The following is a 16889-nucleotide window of genomic DNA, read 5'->3' as shown; positions in this document are numbered from 1 at the left end:
TCTTACCTTTTCAGTTATTGACGGTTGAAGTTAGTTTCTCCAGAGTTGGATCCCAGGTTTATGTTTCTTTGTTCTATCGGGGTGCTGATGTTGTTTATGGTTACCGATCCGCCGATTGTCCCTGGTACCACTATGGTGATCTGTGAACCTTGACTCGCCGGCGCAGAAATGTTTATGGTTTCCCCCTTCTCTTCTTTTCTCAAAAGAGATGAAATGCGTCGATTCTGTTTGTCTATGATCTCCGTCAATTGGGCCAGCTCTCTTTCCCGGGCCTCAATCTCGTCAATGTCCTTGCTCGATGGGCCGGCGCTGTTTATGTCCGGCGTCTCACTCGATCCGCTTAATTCCGATCTTTCTGGCTTCAATTTTTCGATCTCACTCTCTAATTTATTTTTTTCAATCCTGAGCGTTGAGACTTGACCTTCCAATCTTTTCTGGCCCTCGTTCAAGACAGATTCATCCGCCGGAATATTTGAAGTCCCCTCATCAGGATCTTCAGTCTGAGTAGTGAACCCACCGAAATATGGAGAGTTAATTAGATCATTTAAGTGTGCCGCAAGCCTTCTAGCGCGCTAGACTCGCGCGTGTATACTCGCGTGAGTTTAGAATGGGGGAACACCGGTTTTTTATCCGGGGGGGTTTCTCTGAGTTCGTTTATTGGTCGAGAGTGGGGGTCGCCAATTGATTAGGTCTTTGTTAATTGGTTAAGGGGCATGAACTTCTTTAGTCGTGACGTAATCGCCAGATAGAGTTTGTCTGATAAAAGAGTGCTCTCTTTATCTCGGTTATTCGCCTTGAAGAGAGCAGTGACTTCTAATGGATATCTTCTTACGCACTATGCGTTATATAGTGAAGTATCAACGATTCAAAGGGCGCGAGGATTTCCAATATATGGTCGCGTATCTTTTAGATCAATGCACTATGTATACAATATGTTTCGAACACCGAGTATCTGAAATTGGGAAAATCGCTCGTGTTATATGAAGATAAACCTCCTGAACATCAAGATATCGAATACCAGAATCAGGTGGAAATTTTGAAGCGATTAATATTTGATAGTAGTGACATTATTTTGGAGGATTTACATGACGGACTTTTATTTACCCGATTGGGTCACGGTATAAATCAAACAAGAGTTAAAGCGCCGGAAACGGATTCACCGGCGCCATTGTGTTTAGAAGAAAAAGCCGAATTTTACGGAAATGACTTTATAAAATGTTTACGGGAAGAATTGAGGAAATTAGGGACTCTCGATAGTATCTACGAGGAATATTTATCCTTTTTATTTCCCGGAAGTCGTTAATGTAATCTATTCTATAACCGTCAATTGATTAGGTCTTTATTAATTGTTTAGGGGTTTTTAGGACGTGTCTGTACTGGTCTTTAGTCGTGATGTAATCGCCAGACTTAAATAAGAGTTTGTTTGATAAGAGAGCGATCTCTCTTTATCTCGGTTATTCGACGAACGCCTTGAAGAGAGCAGTGACTTCCGAGGGAGATCTTACAAAATGCGTTATATAGTGACGTATCAACGATTCAAAGGGCGCGAGGATTTCCAATATATGGTCGCGTATCTTTTAGATCAATGCGCTATGTATACAATATGTTTCGAACACCGAGTATCTGAAAGTGGGAAAATCGCTCGTGTTGCGAAGAAATGCCCGATGTTTAAAGATTGAGAGCCTCAAGAAAAAGATATCGAGTATCAGAATCAGGTGGAAATTTTGAAACGATTCATATTACCTAGAAGTACCATTATTTTGGAGGAATTAGATGATGGACTTTTATTTACCCGATTGGGTCACGGTATAAATCAACCAAGAGCCAAAGCCCCGGAAACGGATTCACCGGCGCCATTGTGTTTAGAAGAAAAAGCTGAATTTTACGGAAATGACTTTATAAAATACATACAGGAACAAATGAGTAAATTCGGTACTCCCGATAGTTTTTATCATGAACATTTACCCGTTTTATTTCCAAGTATATGTTAATGTAATCTTCTCTAAAACGTAGGAAGCGATTAAGGTTGCTCTCGGTGTAGTGGTTAGCGCGTTTGTTCGCCAATCAATAGATCGCGAGATCGAACCCCGCTCTAACCATCACATCGAGTTCAATCTTTTATTTCTAAATAAAACTGGATAACGTGTAAATCCTCATTCATTTTTAAATAAAATATCAATTATGTCGGTCAATTCTTTTTTCGTTACTCTGTTAAGTGATAAAACTCATGAATATCCCGATAATTCACAATCGTCTTTCACGGTCAAATTAGGTAAACCAATTATTCTTTCAAACGAATGGGAAATTGGTTTATCGGAAATATTAACACCGAAAATTTCAACCGTAATAGACAATACCTGTAACTCTTTCGAAATACAGGTACCTGAACGATATTTAACGAATGATGGCTGGGACATTAGAAGAGTAGAGTTAATACCGCAAAAGTACGAAGGTTCGAAAGATAAAAATGGAAACGCCGTATTTTTTTCAATGCAGAATAAACTGGTGCGTGACTTAACCGTTCAGCTTGAAAAACAGAATTTTCCCGTGAAAATACAGGTTATAGATATGTCAGTCCCGACTGGGCCTCCTATCAAGAGAGTTAAATTATCAGTCGATGCCGGTCACCAGGCCAGGCTAGCTCCTGGCCCTCTGGCTCAGGTTTTAGGATTCGAAACGGACGAGTACATTACTGGGGAATACATTTGTCCCATTCCATTGTCTCAACAAGCTAGAAATATTACGATAAACTACACCAATAATTATATCGAGATAAAATTGAAAAAAAATTTAAAACTTCAAAATCGTATGGTAACGGTAAAGATTCCTGAGGGACCCTATAGTGTCGACACCCTATTGGAAGCTATGAATAGAGCGATACCCGAAGCTCATCAATCTCGGTTTAATTTCTCGTTAAACGATAACGGTACCGTTCGAATAATGACTGATAAGGAATGCACCGTGCTTTTTAGAGGCGTTCGTAACAAATTAGGTTCTATGTTAGGATTCGGTGACCAAACTAATCGTCTATTAGGGTCTGCAAACGCCAACTTCAAACCGGATTTAGTCAGTCAATATTTATACGTTTACACTGATCTGATATACCCCCAGTTTATAGGCTCTGGTTTCAAACCTCTTCTACGCGTCATTCCCACTAAAAACGATACGTCGGAGAAAATTATCACATACGATACTATAGACTATTATCCTATAAGATCCAACGAAATTGAAACTATCAAAATTGACATTAGAGACGAAGCCGACGCTCCTATATCCTTTATATCGGATCGCATCATTATTAAAATTCACTTTAGACGACATGTCTCGACCTAATAGGTACGTTTCCTATTATCAGGAACAGTTCCTTGGATCTCCACCAGGTGTATTAGTGCAGAAAGGATTTGGTTTAGGAGGCATTTTTAGAGCTTTGATGAGAATGTTAACTCCTCTAGCGAAACCGATAGCTAAGAGCGTGGGTAAAGAAGCTTTAGGACTTGGTGGAAGGTTTATTCAAGATTTAAGCGCTGGAGAAGAACCCAAGAGAGCGTTCAAAAGGAATCTAAAAATAGCGGGCTCAAATTTAATTCATAAAGCGGGTGATAGTCTGGCTAATTCTCAGTACGGGTCTGGTATTCGACGGAAACGTCAGAAGATACGAAAGAAGAAAAGTAGATCAAAGGTCGATTTTTTATCGTAAAACAAGATGGCCCAATTCGAAGGCATGATGGGGGAATTAGACCTATTCGCGACACCCCCTTTGAACGCTAACATTATAACTAGTAGCGACGAAAGTTATCAACCTTTAAGCTCCGACCTTTGGAATTTTTTGTCCCTGGCACGAGCGAACATTATATCGACCTTTCTAAAACTAGGTTAAGGCTGAAGGTCAGGGTGCTTCATTTGGACGGCACCGACGTACCAGCGGCTGAAAAAAAAGTAGCTCCCGTTAATCTTTTACACGCCGCCCTCTTTTCCCAAATAGACGTCTTTTTAGGAAACACGAGCATTCAGTCCCCTAACCAAGGAGCCCCTTATATCGCTTATCTCGAGAATTTATTAAATTACGGTATAGATGCTAAAGAAAGCCAACTAAATCTAGCCTTATATTATAAGGATAATCCGATCGATCCCGATTCCGCCTGGGTGGCAGCCAATAATAATCTTACTACCAATGGGATATTAAGAAGAGCCGAGAGAGCCAAGGTATCGAGTACGATAGATTTATACGCCCCGTTACACGTTGATATTTGTCGCTTAAATCGATTCCTATTGAATAATGTAGACGTTAGATTTAGGCTTATTCGATCCAAACCAGAGTTTTGCGTAATATCGAAAGAAGCCGCTGATAACAAATATAAAGTGGTTATCGATAATGCCTCATTGTACGTTAAAAGACTAAAAATAAATCCCGAAATAATGTTAGCCCACGCTACGGTATTAGAGCAAACCAGCGCCATCTATCCTTTGAATCAAACAGTCGTAAAAACCTTTTCAATTCCAGCTGGAATGAACGACGCTAATCGAGAAAACGTCTTCTTAGGTAAAATACCTCAAAGAGTAATTATAGGTCTAGTTCGAACCTCAGCCTTTAATGGTAATCATTCTTTAAATCCCTTTAATTTTGAAACTTTTGATCTTAATTACCTATCCGTCAACGTCGGTACCGATACCTATCCTTCGGAAGCCTTTACGCCTGATTACGAAAACAATCTATACACTCGAGAGTATATGTCGTTATTCACCTCTCTAAACACATACAGAAAAAACAAGGGAAATTTTATCACGTACGAAGAGTACAAAAAAGGTTACGCTTTGTATTGCCTAGATTTAAGCTCGGATGAAAATGCGGGGGCTAGTCATCTTTCTTTGCCCCGACAAGGAAATCTACGTATCAATATGAAATTTAAAAACAATTTACCACACAATGTCACGTGCATAATTTATTCCGAATTCGAAAATTCTATCATGATAACTAGGGATCGCTCGGTGTTATTTAATCCCGAGTAAAAAGGCTCTATATAACCTCTGATTTAAGAAGCATTCTCTCATAACCGGTTAGAGATGAATCAAGTACACTACCTATCGGAGAAGCAAAACATTTACGTTGGAAGCGGAATTCTTCCCGTCTTCAATGTCAAACGAATCGATACTAAAACCGAAGCGTCTTTCGACAGTTGTATTTGGAATAGTATATGGACTTTTGAAACGGATATTGACGCTTTCTTTAACGGAATAACAGGACGATTTCTGACTTGGTTAGTTGACGGTACTCAGAGAGTTAAACTAGAATGCTTCGTATGTCAGAGAGGAAAAATAGTTGATATTCGTCAATATATTAGAGGGTCGAATAATAGATATAATATTCTATTCTCAACATCGAAAGGATTTTCATTAAATAAGGACAGTTGGTTAAGGTTAAAGAACTTGAAAAATGTCATTGGTAGCGAATTAAAGCGAAAAGAAGAGGCCAGAGAAATAATGAAGAAGATTATCTTGGACAGTTTGACCAATATTTTATTTAATTTCACTGATTCGTGCGAAAATATCAGCTGTCATAACGAAATCGCCCACGATATCACTTGTTTACCCACGGATACTAATTGGAGCGAGAGAGTGGAGAAAAACCTAATTAGAGCTATTACGTTGCTTAACTACGAAAGAATTCTAGAATCCTTTGTCGAGGGATACGGAGATTACGAAGACGACGTCTCAATTTTATTTAACGATATTCTCGGAAACTTTGTCGGTCTAAAAACTGAACTAATGTACGGTTAAAAAATAGATATCACTCTTATCTCGCGTGTATTGGGTCATGGATTACTCTAAGGCGTCTGAAAATATACCGAGAGGATTTGAAATCGTTGGAATGCGTTACCTCGGAGAAGAGCAAAATGAATTTAATATCGAAATTACTCGATAAACGGTGCCAAGGGACCAGGAGATATTCGCCAGAGAACAACCACTACCGAAGGTAATGTCCTAAATGATCCAGTGTTTAATGACGTATCTATTTAAAATATATTCTTGGAAATTTTGTCGGTCTAAAAACAATGTATTGTTAATTTTTAAGTAACCGAATAAAATATAAATTACTCTTATTGTTGCGTTTCCTATACCTACGTTATATATCAATTTTTTTCCCTATTTAGAAAATATTCCAGAAAATTGTACCTCTCCCTCTTATATAATACCCTACAACTACGTTATATTATCAGATATCATTTTCGATCTTGTTTAGAAAAAATGTCTCTCTCAAACGCGTACTACGACCCCGAAAATCCCTCCTCTTTTTCCGGATTGGATAAATTAACGAAAGGAGTTCCTCAGTCTTCGAGGAAAGAAGTTGAGAGTTTTCTATTAAAACAACCCACCTATACTATTCATCGTTATCGTCGATTAAAGTTTCCTCGCAACAAAATTACAGTGACATCTATGGATGAGACTCATCAGGCTGATTTAATAGTTTTAGATAAACTTTCCAGATACAACAAGGGTATGAAATATTTGTTAAGTAATGTAGATGTTTTGAGTAAATACGCTTACGTTATACCTATTAAAAACAAGACTTCCGCGGAAGTTATAAGAGCTTTCAAAATAATACATAAAGATGTTGTACCCACGAATATAAATACGGACGCAGGCTCTGAATTTTTAGCTAAACCAGTTCAGCAATATTTTAAAGAGAAAGGTATTCATCACTACGTAGCTTACGGGAATAAAAAAATTGCGATCTGCGAGAGATTTAACAGAACGGTTCAAGAGAAAATACACAAATTCATGACTAGCGCGGATACTCGTAGCTATCTGAGTGCGTTACCAAAAATAGTTAAGGCTTACAATCACTCGATACACCGCTCAACGGGTATCGCACCAGTCAATGTTAATCTACAAAATGAGCATAAGGTGTGGTACCGTCTTTTCGGTACCATTAAACCTGGGACAAAACCAAAGCTAAAAGAAGGTGATTTAGTAAGGTTGAGTAAATTTGAAAAAGCCTTTTCAAAGGGATATAAAGGCTACTTTACTAAAGAGATCTTTATTATTGATAAGGTTTTATACCGTAATCCTCCAGTATACGTCGTTAAAGACAAAAATAACGAGATAATTAAAGGAACGTTTTACGAATACGAACTATCTAAAGTGTTATGAATACGTTACAAATAAATCAAATATTATCATGCGATCAGAGGACAAAACCCTACTATCTAGGTACTTTTCCTAGAGACATGCTTCCCAGGAAACCTAAAAAGAAGAAATTTTGTTTTGTTCTGAACACGGAGAGAGCCGAGGATCCTGGGCTTCATTGGGTAGCCATTTACGTTGAAAACGATGAAGGTAATTTTTTCTGCAGCTACGGGCAGAGCCCGGATACGTATAAAATTAACCTGGTTAAATACGCGTCCAGATGGATCTATAACGATAAATTAATTCAAAATATGTTCTCCCTTTGTTGCGGACCTCATTGTATATTCTTCCTTATTCAAAGATGTCTGGGAAATTCGTTTCAAAGAGTTCTGAAAATGTACGAAAATAAAACGGAGATTAACGACGCCATATCTTTATGGAATATCTGCCTGCACTTGTTAAGACATAGATATGAAAAATGTAATCAATAAAATATTAAAGTTGTAATGTTTAATAATCAGATACATTTGTATTGAATGCGAGAATAAAAATATTAATTATTCGATTATAATTTTTTATATAAATTGTAATTATCATGCTTTTATATATAATCAGATACATGATTTTTTATATACTCAAATACATGCTTTTATATAATCAGATACGTGTTTTTCAATATAATGAGTTAGATGCTTTTATATAAAATGTAATAATCATTATTAAGGTTATTTTTTTGCCTTTCTATAAGTTACCCATTCGATCTTAGATTCGGGCTTTTGAAGCTCTTTCAAGCTAGCTTCGCGATCTTTTTTTATTTTGGCTTGTGTAGGGTACGGTTTTGGTTTCGTAGATGGAATTTTCGCGAGTCTTTTTTTCGGCGAAGTATCATCGTTAGGGTTAAGTTTCCGGAACTTTGAACCAGAAGCGCCCTTCGTTGATAAGGCCTGTTGAGTTGCCACGGGCTGATTCGGTACCATGGGTGTTAAAACTGGTATACTAGGCGTTTGAGACGTCCCGGACTGTTTCGGTACCACGGGTCCCATGGGTGTTAAAATTGGCATACTGGTCGTTCGAGAGAGTGACGCTGGCGTAGTAAACGATATCGCCGGTGTTTGACCCATTGCTGTACTACTCATTATAGGCTGTGGGGTAGTCAGACTCGAGGAGATATTAAAAGGGATACTTTGGGGAGGGGTAGCGACATTAGTAGGGACATTTTGGGAGGGGGTAGAGATATTAATAGGTATATTCTGGATAGGGGTTGGCCACGATGGAGGAATCCAAGACGAGGATGAAGGACTTAGAGGCTGTATTTTACTCGACACTCCGGGTGCTGGAAAAGACGAACTCGTTGTAGGTGGCAAGATAGTAACGCTTGGTGGCTCCGCTAAACTCTTTAAAGATAAATATTTCTGAAGAGTTAAAAGGTACTCCTTCAATTTTTCCTCGGCAGAACCAGGTTTTCTCAGTACCTCTTTAATGGCGTTGTCTAAACTGTTAACTTCCTTTTGATTGTCCGTCAGTAAAGCCGCTGGTACTAAAACGCACTTTTTCATTATCTAGTAAAGACCGAAGCTATTGTCGGTATTAACATTGAAAGCAACGCCGGCCAGAATCCTCCTACCTGTTTAATTAACACCTGTCGCCTCTTTTTGTCGCTTAAACCTCTCTTGGATAAATACCTTATAACGTTTTTGTAACGTTGAAGTCTTTTCTTTTTATGTCGATTCAATGGAATACCTCCGTTCTTCAAATTATAACAAATACCGCTTATACAATCCAATTGGGGTCGCGTACACTTTGATATTAAAAGTTTTATTTGTTTCACACCGCTTTTACGCAAGAGATTTAAAAAGGGTAATTGGTTCCTAACCGACACGGGTAAAGGCATGTCTCGAAATGAGGTTAAATAAATTGAGATTTATATTTTATGGATTATTATTTTCTAACGTAGATTACCATCGGTCCTTCATTAGGGAATATATTGGACCTAAGTCTTAAACTATTATCGGTACTTTGTTTTAGATCTATTAAGATATAAGAATACGCTTTTTCGGTACACTCTTCGTACGCTTCTGTTAGGCGTTTGGTGTCTGTAGGAAAAAGCTGACGACTTAAATAGTGAACCTGGTTATTATCCCTAGGATTTTTTAACATAACGATATAAGAACAGTTCAATGATATATTTCTAGAATATTTACCTGGGTTAAAGACATTTAGAGACAGCAGAACGATGCTTAAAGATAAATGATGACTCCCGACACAAAAAAGATTACTTATAAACTCCTGTTTGGTACAGGTGTTAGCTAGATCGTCTAGGATTAAAAGATTATTTATTCTCTTATCAAAAAAATCAGGATCATTAGGAATTAGTCCTTCGTGGAATTCAATAGGTAAAAAGAGTTTCAGTTCATCAAAAATGTCCTGATAAACACTATAGCAATAGAATATTCTATCAGGAGGTTTGTCCATGATAATGTCTTTATATTTGAGTAAATTTATTACCCACGTTGTTTTCCCCGAGCTGCTTGGGCCAGCCAGTAAAATGGTCATCGGTGTTTCTAAGCGGAGGCGATACTCTAACCCGTTCTCCATTTTTAAAACGTTCTCTAATATCGTCTATGAACTCGTAGTTGACTCGATCTTCGTACGGTATCACTCTCACTTTAACAAGGTGGGAAAACGTGACCCGATGTTTAGTGGTCCGTTTTCTCATTTGACGTGGCAGACGGGTCTTGATGATTTAAATATCCGTAAGGAAGTGTTGTGTAATCCTCTAAGACTCTACGTTCATTGAAACTATATCCAAAGGTTTTCTTTAGATTGCCTAATAAAAGTGTAGCTGTTTCTTTACGTCTTACAACATTAAATGGAACGGTGACCGACAAAGTTTTCGAGGGACTATATAAAACACTTTTAATCGAATCAAAGTTAATGATTTCTTCATTTCTTCTGTTAAGGGTAATACCTTTCATTTTAATAACAGATTTACCGTCCGAGGTACGGTAAGCGAACGACTTAGGCCCTGTCGAGACAAATTCGAGAATCGTCTCACCCTTTAACTCATCCGTCCAACACCCTAGATTACTAGATAAGGGGGGTAAATATTCCCCTTCCTTTGTTACAACTATACATGAATCGGTGTCACAATAAAGAAACCTCTTACCCATTTTACTTATCGTATTATACAACTCGATACGTCCTAATGAACTAACAAAGGAAGCTATCGTGGGACTTCCCTTGTAGTAGGTAGGAGCGTATTCTTTTTTTAGTTTATAACTGACTAAACAGATTTTATCGTTTACCGGTTTCAGGTCTAACAGTTCTTTCGTTTCATCAGTTATTATCTTAACTAATCCAGCGTAAGAGTCAATGTATACATTTTTTCTCTTATCCGTATTGTAACCCATTTTGCCCCAAAGCGAATTTAGACATAGCTTACTAATGGCGCGAAGAGTGGGGTTGTCCACTATCTCATCTTTATTAATAACTATTCCTTCTCGGTCATAAATTGATTTTAAATACGCTTCTTTTTGCTCTTCGCTTTCTATTCCCGAAGGCCAACCTGAACTAGATGGTTTAATTTTAAGGTAACAATCAATGAAAGTGTCAAATAAACCGGTATTTTCTTTTCTGTCAAACTTGTCTTTGTAATGTTGGACTTCAAAAAACTCTAGAATCTTATATCCATTTTTAACTGCTAGATATACTTCGGGACTTGGCCAACAACCACAGAAGGATCTTTCTTCCGAATTATGAGTACAGACTGATTGTTCAGTTTCAACGCATTTTAAACACAAAGCAAAGAAAAGTTTCTTTTTAGTCTTTATAGGAAGTACAGGTAAAAATAGATTTTCAGGGGCTACAACTCGACAAGAAATAAGACCGAAATAAAAATTAGGTTCAAAGTTGAAGTCTTTCGTAATAATTTCAGGATGACCTTTAGGAAATACGCCCCATTTACATACGTAAGGATAGAGCGAGCAGATATCTAGGTATTGAATAGACTCGCCCGGTTTTGCCTTATAATACAGACATATACACTCGCTTCTTCCCCCGTACAAGGCACTCCTGGATCCAATTGGTTGTTTAAATTTTAAACTGTCACAATAGAGTTTAGCGTCAGGATCATCTCGTAATCTCTCATTGAACTCGCATTCCCAAATATTGAGGTGTTCGGCGTTCGGTAAAATCTTTTTTAGATAATTTTCCCTGTCTAGAGTTCTTTCGTAGACATTTCTGTTTAGATCTTTAACTATAGGATTGTACTCGTAATGTTTTGTGTGTTTTACACATCCGTGATAAACGCATCCGTTATAGTTTAAAACAATTTCAGGATTTTTACAATATCCGTCTATTAAATAGTTTGACACCCTTTTTTCCCCTTCCAATGACAAGGCAGTTTGAAATTTTACCCCTCGTAATTTTTCTTCCAAGGCTATACACTTTAAGGCTCCGATACTAAAATTTCCACGAAAACCCATTGCAGGTACGACACCTAGTGTGTATTTTTCAAGATGTTTGTGAAGGAAAATATTAGTTACTGTTCCCGCTATGGTAATACCACCTACGTTAAGCACGTCGACCCCGGAGACATTCCTAAATAACTCTCTAAATTTTTCCATTCCTAATTGTAGGACCTTAACATCTTGAATAGCGTATGTTTCAAGCTCCTGTCTCAGATTATAGGGCTTATCCTTTCTTTCCGAGTATCATTTCATAAAATCCGCGTGCTCCTTATCTTTAAAATTATCGGGCTCAAATTAATGTATCTCGGGTATAGGACCTATATAGTCTAACGTTTTTTCATTATGGAACAGATGCGGGAAATAGTCTTTTTTTTCTTCCCCGAGATCGAATGTAGAGGGAAATTTCCTTAAGGGGACGCTAATAAATCGGTAGCTGTCAATGAACTTGATCTTTAGATTATTTAAGAAGAGTGCCATGATTTTTGAACCGTTGAAGATAGGCTCAGGATCCATATTCCTTCTAAGTATTTCTTTGAATATAAAGAAAAAATCGAACCCTGCCCCGTTATGAGCGCAGCAGATTACATCGGAAAACAACATTCGCGCAACTTTTACTTTCTTAATAGAGCTTGTCTCACATTGGAAAAGATAGTCTATAAAATCCTTTATACAATCAAAGCCCCTAAAGACACGAATGGTAAATTCTTTTGAATCAACGGATTCTTGCGCAGCTGAAACCAAGAGTACGGGAGTGTGTTCATTATTTAAAGGGATAGTTTCACAATCGAAGTATAGAACACGAACAGGAGGATAATCAATATCTAGGGGCATCACCCAACAATGATTTTTTTCATGCGTAATTTTACAATTTTTACAAGTTAGATCACACTTATGATTTGGTTTTATTTCGCGAGCGCAATTTCCGCATCGTTTCAAAGAATCACATGTTCCGTTTCCCTTATGGTTATTAAAACATTCGGTTCCCTTTAAATATCTATTACACTCCTCGCATCTTATGAGTTTATACTCGACTTTTTCGTGATAAGCCTCAGTTGTTTGACAGCGGTAACACATAGCCGTTTCCGAACAAGAATGACTAGATGTTTCTTCCGGACCGTAAAATAGGGTTAAACAGTATTGACAATAATCCCTAGCCGCGAACATTGAGGTATAAGACCGTACAACATGCATATGATTTCCAACTTTGAGGAGGAAATTTTTTTTTTCCTTGTGAGGACCTATAAATATTTTCTCAAACTTCTCTTCTGCGGAAAAAATTACAATCTGGTAATCTGACAGGGCATTTTGAAACTTTTGAACACCCAATAAATCTACAGGACCCTCCGGGAGTTCGGCTAATGCGTGTAACTCTAAAGCCGCGGTTTTTTGGGAAGGGTGGTCTACATTTCTTAATAATCGGAACCTCCATTGATTAAACTCGTTTAGCTTTCCTATTGATTTTAAGTAAGTTCGATCAGCTGGACTTTTACCCACGGTTAAGGCTCTAGAAACGCATAGAGTATCATTATTTCTAATAGGTATGTAAGCATAACCTTGGTCAATATATTTATCCAGTTCAGCTATAGATCGATTATGCACCGCTTTTCTACCTGTCATTGGAACATTACATTAAAAGAATAACATCAATTTTTAGAGAACCCTCTAATAAAAGACTACGTTTGGACTGAGCCACCTTTTCGATACTAGAGAGTAATCGATCAGGAGTTAACTCATTTATCGCCATAAATCTTAAATTTACAAGGTTCTCTAACGCGTCGGAGCTTATGGCGAATCTAATTAAGTTATACTCTTCATTATTTTGCGTGATTTGGTTTATAAGAGATGTTAATATTTGGGAAAGTTGATCATGGATTTTGGTTAATTTTAGTTCTTCTAAGTTACGGAATTTAACATTATATTCTGTTGTAATACACTTATATTTTCTAAATTTTCGATTAGATATTTTATCTATCTTGAAATATTGTTCAGGTCTAAATTTTGTGGATAAATCGATGGGATAAAATTCATCATCTGAGGATGACGAAGTGTCCGACATTTTTTCTTAATGGGAAAGTTCTTCAAATCTATTGATTGTTTTCTCCAAGGCAACTATTATGTTATGGAGATCGTCTGAATCTCTAATTACGAACTGCTTCTCATAGGGTTGTCCTCTGTATTTAAAGATGGCTATTTCTCGGTCAGGCGTGGCGGCTATTTGAATGGGTTCTTCTGACATATATACCGTTGCGCCCCAATCTCCCTGAGCGTTGTTCAGAATTGATTTCAGTTCAAATGCGCTCTCGTATTTAATACATATACCGTCCTTAGTAGGGATGGGAAACGGTTTTCGAGGGTTCTTTGATTTCGCGTACCTCCTAATATCGATGTATAAAGTACCCTTGAACGACGATATTTTAACTCCTAATAATCTATCCCGACCATATTCTATTATATGATCTTTCCAATCTTCCTTTTTATATCCCGACTGAGATAACAAGGTCTCTACTTCTTTGTCACAGGATTGTGTCGTATCCTTTGATTCGGCCTATTGAAATACCAATTTCCTATAAACTAAATATTCTAATCTCATTGAAAAAGTATAAAGCACTCACCATTCTCAGGAATAGAAATTTCTTGCTGCGAGATATTAATGCAGTAATTTCGGCACGAATGAATGTCAAACGTTGAGTCTGAGCTTTTATACTATACGGGTTTTATCTTTTCTAGATATAAGTCCAAGAGATCTATACTTTAATGTAAGGGGTATGAATACCTCTGTCTCATAATACACGGTTTCATATTACTTAACTACGTCAATATATGTATATAGATTGAGTAATATTAAATTCGTATCATTTATTTTTAATACTTCAACGACATCTGCTTCTCTTTACTTTTTTATCGAAATTGTTTAATTATAACCTTTAGGTCAAAATTAAATTAGTTATCGGCGTGTGATAATTTATAACTAACTCTTTCCCATCGCGATGAACGTATTTTATTTACGCTATAATATTAAATTTCATCCGTATCTTTTATTTTTTAAGTCTCCAAACACATCTGGTTTTCATTTTATATAAATCGTTCAATAGTAATCTTAGGAATAAACTTAGTTATCGATATTTTATAACTCTCTTTCCTATCGTCGATGACCGTCTTTATTTACGTTATTACAAGTGTATAGATTCAATAATATTAAATTTCATTCGTATCTTTTATTTTTAAGTCTCCAAACACATCTGGTTTTCATTTTATATAAATCGTTCAATAGTGATCTTAGGAATAAACTTAGTTATCGATATTTTATAACTCTCTTTCCTATCGTCGATGACCGTCTTTATTTACATTATTACATGTGTATAGATTCAATAATATTAAATTTCATTCGTATCTTTTATTTTCAAAGTCTTCAAACACATCTGTTTTTGTTTACTTTTTTACCCAACTCTTCACGAGAAATCTTAAGGTTACAGTTAACTATCGAAAATTTTATAACTAACTTATACTACCCAGCAAACGCATATGATCCGTTGGACATCCGTACAAACACCCTATAACCCGAATTTAGGATATCCTCATTGTATATTCCTTGAATATCCCACGGACATCCAGAAAAAGAAACCCAAAACCATATATACTTGGGAGGACCATGAGATGATCCGAGTGGGATATCCTAGTGATGGTGTGTTTTGTACCTCCCGTGGATATTCATACCGAATGTTAATCGTAGATAGATTTACCTCGATCCCTTGTATATCCCACTGAAGTCAGATTTATGTGAAAAAATTAAATGATACTTAAATTTTAATTGAAACTCCTTATTTTCTCCCGCAATGTGTGTTAAACGAACTAAAAAAATCAATAATGATTTTAATATAATTGCACTTTCTCTGAAATATTGGTAATTGAACAATTAATTAAGATTAAATTTGATGGTAGGGCTTAAAATCAAAAATTAACGACCCTTTAATTGGTTGACAATGATACTATTTTGTCTAACCATAACTATGCGACCACATATTGGACTTAAGTAATTCATTTAGACTGCAATTAATTTACGTCACTCATCTGCGTGATATATGTAAGTGCATACATTTCCTTGCAGATGGCAGTGCTGGTTAAGATCTTATTTCGTTTTTAAATAATTTTTTTTAATTAATTAATTAATTTGCATTTGAATTCTTGTAGCACATCTGCTCTTATAATTTATCTGAAACCGGACGGATCTGAATATTAAATATTTAGTGACCGGCGCACGTTTACGCTAGGAACTCCAGATGGCGTACATGTCAGTACATATACATTTCCTGACATGGCAGTGGTTAAGATCTCATTTCGTTTTTAAATTAATTTTTCATAATTAATTTGCATTTGAATTCTTGTAGCATATCGATCTGCATGCTCTTATAATTAATTTGTCTGAAACTTGACGGATCTGAATATTAAATATTTATTTACCGACGCACGTTTACGCTAGGAACTCCAGATGGCGTACATGTCAGTACATATACATTTCCTGACATGGCATCTGCAGTGGTTAAGATCTCATTTCGTTTTTAAATTAATTTTTTATAATTAATTTTCAATTGAATTCTTGTTGCACATCTGCTCTTAAAATTAATTTGTCTGAAACTTGACGGATCTGAATATTAAATATTTAGTGACCGGCGCACGTTAACGATATGGTGCTCCAGCTAGGAGGCGTACATATTTATTTAAATTATTTTTTACCTACAATTAAGCCTATGTTTTCATTCACTTATAGAGTAATGGCACCTCCCTGCCTTTGGCTACGTTATGTTCTATGAGAAATTAACATTTAGTGCCACTACTCTTTTAAATATTCATTAACGTTTCTTAATTTAGGTGAACTTTGTACCTTCAAGATATTGACTAGTACGCTACGGTCAATGTTGGCCTCTGCTAGTTTTCGGTAATTATTATCGTAATTATTATTAATTAAGTCGGTTTTTTCGGGTGAACTATTGTCGTGAATGTGATCTAAAACTTATGGAATAACCAAATCGCATCGCTATGATCCCAAACAATGTGTTAGTTGTTTTTTATCACGGAGCAACTAAGCCTTGGCTAAATCCGTTATTTTTCTACATTTGAATGTTATGATACTCCCGTTGAGTATTCCTTTCGGTCTCCTGACTCTACTGTCTATGAACTAAAGTCATTAACGGTCTTTTCGTCCTTTTATTATGCCAGAATGAGTCACAATTTCGTTTGATATAAACTCTAAAAATTAATCATGGTTATACTACACTCTCCATCCCCTAAGCGTAAGGG

The 16889-nt window shown here is 36.6% G+C and overlaps 1 protein-coding gene across 1 annotated transcript; it reads right to left on the bottom strand.

The window, feature by feature from the left end:
• Positions 1-7822: 7822 nt before the first annotated feature.
• Positions 7823-9720, bottom strand: LOC149696368 (uncharacterized). The gene is made up of 5 exons (XM_089867333.1): positions 9327-9720; positions 9253-9265; positions 8750-8993; positions 8598-8684; positions 7823-8519 (listed from the first exon to the last, which is right to left on the bottom strand). Exons 1-5 carry the CDS (start codon positions 9718-9720, stop codon positions 7851-7853), a joined length of 1407 nt encoding a protein of 468 aa, XP_089723459.1. The 3' UTR covers positions 7823-7850.
• Positions 9721-16889: the final 7169 nt, after the last annotated feature.

The sequence above is a fragment of the Phalangium opilio genome, unplaced genomic scaffold (genome assembly GCF_054372755.1).
Source record: "Phalangium opilio isolate 3A_F unplaced genomic scaffold, DU_Popi_V2 ptg000021l_1, whole genome shotgun sequence".
Taxonomy (NCBI): domain Eukaryota; kingdom Metazoa; phylum Arthropoda; class Arachnida; order Opiliones; family Phalangiidae; genus Phalangium; species Phalangium opilio.
This window is presented reverse-complemented; position numbering and strand designations above follow the sequence as displayed.